Consider the following 3909-nt stretch of genomic DNA (forward strand, 5'->3'; position numbering starts at 1 on the left):
TGGACTACTGCTCCAAGTACGGCCTGAAGATGGGCGAGTACTACCTGGGTCTGTTCGGCATGGACACGGAGAAGGAGTGGATCGTGTACGGCGTCATCTACACGGCGGCCATGTACGTGGGGTTCATGTTCCTGTCGTACCTGGCGCTCGAGTACATCCGCTACGAAGCCCCCGAGAACGTGGACGTGTCGGAGAAGACGATCGAGAACGAGTCGTACACGATGCTGGAAACGCCCAAGACGAAGAACGGAACCGACACTGTGGACGACTACGTCGTCGAGATGGACACGCGCGAGAAGAACTTCACCCCGGTGACGGTGGCCTTCCAAGACCTGCACTATTTCGTGCCCGACCCGAAGAACCCGAAGCAAGAGCTCGAGCTGCTCAAGGGCATTAACGGTTTTGCTGTCCCTGGATCGATCACCGCGCTCATGGGCTCTTCGGGAGCTGGTAAGACGACGCTGATGGATGTGATCGCTGGCCGCAAGACCGGCGGTAAGATCACGGGCAAGATCCTGCTGAACGGCTACGAGGCCAACGACCTCGCCATTCGCCGCTGCACGGGCTACTGCGAGCAGATGGACGTGCACTCGGAGGCGGCCACCATTCGCGAGGCCTTGACTTTTAGCTCGTTCCTGCGCCAGGATGCATCGATCCCGGCCGCCAAGAAGTACGACTCGGTGAACGAGTGCATTGAGTTGCTCGGACTTGAAGACATTGCCGACCAGATCATCCGCGGCAGCTCCGTGGAGCAGATGAAGCGACTGACGATCGGTGTGGAGCTTGCTGCCCAGCCGAGTGTGATTTTCCTGGACGAGCCGACGAGTGGCCTGGACGCGCGCTCCGCCAAGCTGATCATGGACGGTGTCCGCAAGGTGGCCAACTCGGGCCGCACTATTATCTGTACCATCCACCAGCCTTCGTCGGAGGTGTTCTACCTGTTCGACAGTCTGCTTCTGCTGAAGCGTGGTGGCGAAACGGTGTTCTACGGCAACCTGGGCAAGAACTGCCGCAACCTGGTGGACTACTTCGAGAGCATTCCCGGCGTGGCCCCGCTTCCGAAGGGCTACAACCCGGCCACGTGGATGCTGGAGTGCATCGGCGCCGGTGTCAGCAGTGCCGCCAACCAGATCGACTTCGTGGCCAACTTCAACAAGAGCTCGTACCGCCAGGTGCTCGACCGCGAGATGGCCAAGGAGGGCGTGACGGTGCCGTCGCCCAACCTGCCGGAGATGGTGTTCGCCAAGAAGCGCGCGGCCACGTCGGCCACGCAGATGAAGTTCGTGGTGACCCGCTTCTTCCAGATGTACTGGCGCACGCCGACGTACAACGTGACGCGTATGGTGCTGGCCATCTTCTTGGCGTTGCTGTTCGGCATCGTGTTCGTGAACGCCGAGTACGCGTCGTACTCGGGCCTGAACTCGGGCGTGGGCATGGTGTACATGGCGTCGCTGTTCCTGTCGATGACGGCGTTCCAGAGCGTGCTGCCGCTGACGTCCTCGGAGCGCGCCTCTTTTTACAGGGAGCGCGCGAGCCAGACGTATAATGCGTTCTGGTACTTCCTGGGCTCGACGCTGGCCGAGCTGCCGTACTGCTTCGTGCTGGGCGCGCTCTTCACGCTGGTGTTCTACCCCATGGTGGGCTTCACGGACGTGGGCGTGGCCTTCATCTTCTGGCTGGCCATCTCGCTCAGCGTGCTCATGCAGGTGTACATGGGCCAAATGTTCTCGTACGCGATGCCGTCGGAGGAGGTGGCGGCCATCATCGGCCTGCTGTTCAACGCCGTCTTCATGACGTTCATGGGCTTCAGTCCGCCGGCCTACGCGATCCCGTCGGGCTACATATGGCTGTACAAGATCTCGCCGCTGCGGTTCCCGGTGTCGATCCTGGTGGCGCTGATCTTCTCGGACTGCGACGACCTGCCGACGTGGGATGAGGCCTCGCAGGCGTACACGAACGTGGGCTCGAAGCTGGGCTGCCAGCCGATGGCGGACGCGCCGGTGACCGTGGGCCACATCACCATCAAGGAGTACACGGAGGAGTACTTCGGCATGAAGCACGACACGATCACGCCCTACTTCTTCGTGCTCATCGGCTTCATCGTGCTGTTCCGCGTGCTGGCGCTGATCTCGCTGCGCTACATCAACCACCAGAAGCGGTAGATAGATCGCTGCAAACTAGAAACTGGAGGCCGGCTATTATGAGCTGGTCACCCTTGTATATTTCTGCATTTCGAATCCTCAAATACAACAAATATTGTAAACCATACATTGTTCTTTGTTTGGCATGTTTCGAAAGCGTGCTCGATTCCGCCTTAGTTTTGTATTTCTAGTCGCCCAGAGTCATCACTTCCGAGCACTTCAACGTGCTGAAGGCTGTAGATTGCATCGCAACTAGAGAGGGTATTGTGGATATTTAGTTTTCCGGCCCAATAGTCGACTCGAAAGTGTACCATTCCGAGGGGCCCAGAGTAGAGACTTGCGTTACAAGTCCGGCATTCCTGAAGACGACGGCGTCTTGGCATGGTTTATAGACATAGTGCTTTGAACTGACGTTGGCTCACTCAATGAGCGTAGAACACGGATAGAGTACCGCCGCGCGCTGTAATGGTACTGTTGGCCTAGCTGCCCTCACGTCGACACGACTGCGTTGATACATAGGATTCATGAGAACGACCAGCGGAGACTCTGCTCAGCGGGGGTGGGAATGGAGAAGCTGTGCTTCTGTCCATCGCAGGATCGACAGTCGAGGCGCACGTATCTGGAGACTGAAGAGTCAGTCAGCGGGGTATCATCGCGCTTGCGGCGGGCTTTCACGGTCTGGACATCTGGAAATTGCTGCTTGCCATCATCACGGACCGTGATTCACGGTTCCGGTAAGCACCGCCGGATCCGCTCGGTACAGTGTGTTGTGTCTTGGCCAGCTGGCCTTCAAATTGCAGCATCTCGGTAATGCTCAGGGTGCTCTAGATGTGGCATTCGGTGTATAAATAGTTCGGAGTGCCTCATTTGGACTTTCAGGGAGTGCCTCAAATTATACATGGATACATTCTCATAGAATCTACCTGCGGTTGGTTTCACAAAGGCGAATACAAACTTAGAAACCATCGCACGCCTGTTCCCTGGACGCCGTAAAGATGGCTGATGCTGACGATGTGCAGCTGTCCGGTGAGACTCCGAAGTGTCAACGAAGCTCTCGGATACCCTCGCAAGAAGAAGAAGAAGGCAGAAACAAGGGACAACTGGGTCGGTCATTATCCGATGACACTTGGGCTTCGTCCGGTTGTGGCCGCAGACACAGGAAAAGTGGAGCAAGCTGTGTGCCGATTTTGCGAGAACTTCAAACGAGAAGGAAAGATTGTTCAAGCAGAAGAGCTGAGCCTTATTCTCAACGGAGACACGCGTGGCCCCTGCATAACCACTGCAATATTTGTGAAGTTTCGACGGGATAATATAGTGCACCACCTTAAATCGCAACACAAGACAAGATGGGCCGAGTACCAGAAGCTGCTCAACAACCCACTGATCAGGACCGCTTTTTCTCAGCCAAAGATTTTGGAGCAAGTATTCTCTCGTACGTGCCCGACCAGAGTGGTTTCTGTGTTGTTGTCCCAGGCAGTATGATTTCAGTCATTCAGCGTCTGATTCGGGAGGATCCTATCGAGGTATCTGACAGCAGCGGTAACACGATCATATTGGAGTTATCGGTGTTTGATGGGCTTGTGGAGAGCAGCGACGGAAGTTTCGTACTGCACGTGGGCCACAAACAACAGTTCGAGACGATCATTCGCTGCATTGTAAACATTCCAAGCTTTAGAGCGGTCTCGGGAGTATTCGGAATTTTTAGGGAGGCTTACGCAAATGACAAACTAGGCCTTGTCAATCAAGAGATTGTCGCGAGGACGGCCCG

General features: G+C 56.3%; 2 protein-coding genes across 2 annotated transcripts; both read left to right on the forward strand.

The window, feature by feature from the left end:
* Positions 1-2: 2 nt before the first annotated feature.
* Positions 3-2267, forward strand: PHYSODRAFT_551819 (hypothetical protein). The gene has a single exon (XM_009541911.1). The coding sequence runs from the start codon at positions 30-32 to the stop codon at positions 2160-2162; it is 2133 nt and encodes a 710-aa protein (XP_009540206.1). The 5' UTR covers positions 3-29; the 3' UTR covers positions 2163-2267.
* Positions 2268-3152: 885 nt separating this feature from the next.
* Positions 3153-3623, forward strand: PHYSODRAFT_308283 (hypothetical protein; the record flags this gene model as incomplete). The annotated part of the gene is made up of 1 exon (XM_009541912.1): positions 3153-3623. One exon carries the CDS (start codon positions 3153-3155, stop codon positions 3621-3623), a length of 471 nt encoding a protein of 156 aa, XP_009540207.1.
* Positions 3624-3909: the final 286 nt, after the last annotated feature.

The sequence above is a fragment of the Phytophthora sojae genome, assembly GCF_000149755.1.
Source record: "Phytophthora sojae unplaced genomic scaffold PHYSOscaffold_58, whole genome shotgun sequence".
Lineage (NCBI taxonomy): Eukaryota > Oomycota > Peronosporomycetes > Peronosporales > Peronosporaceae > Phytophthora > Phytophthora sojae.

What these genes read in the sequence shown, in the direction of transcription:
- PHYSODRAFT_551819 (XM_009541911.1), top strand. Translation starts at nt 30, where the DNA reads ATGGGCGAGTACTACCTGGGTCTGTTCGGCATGGACACGGAGAAGGAG.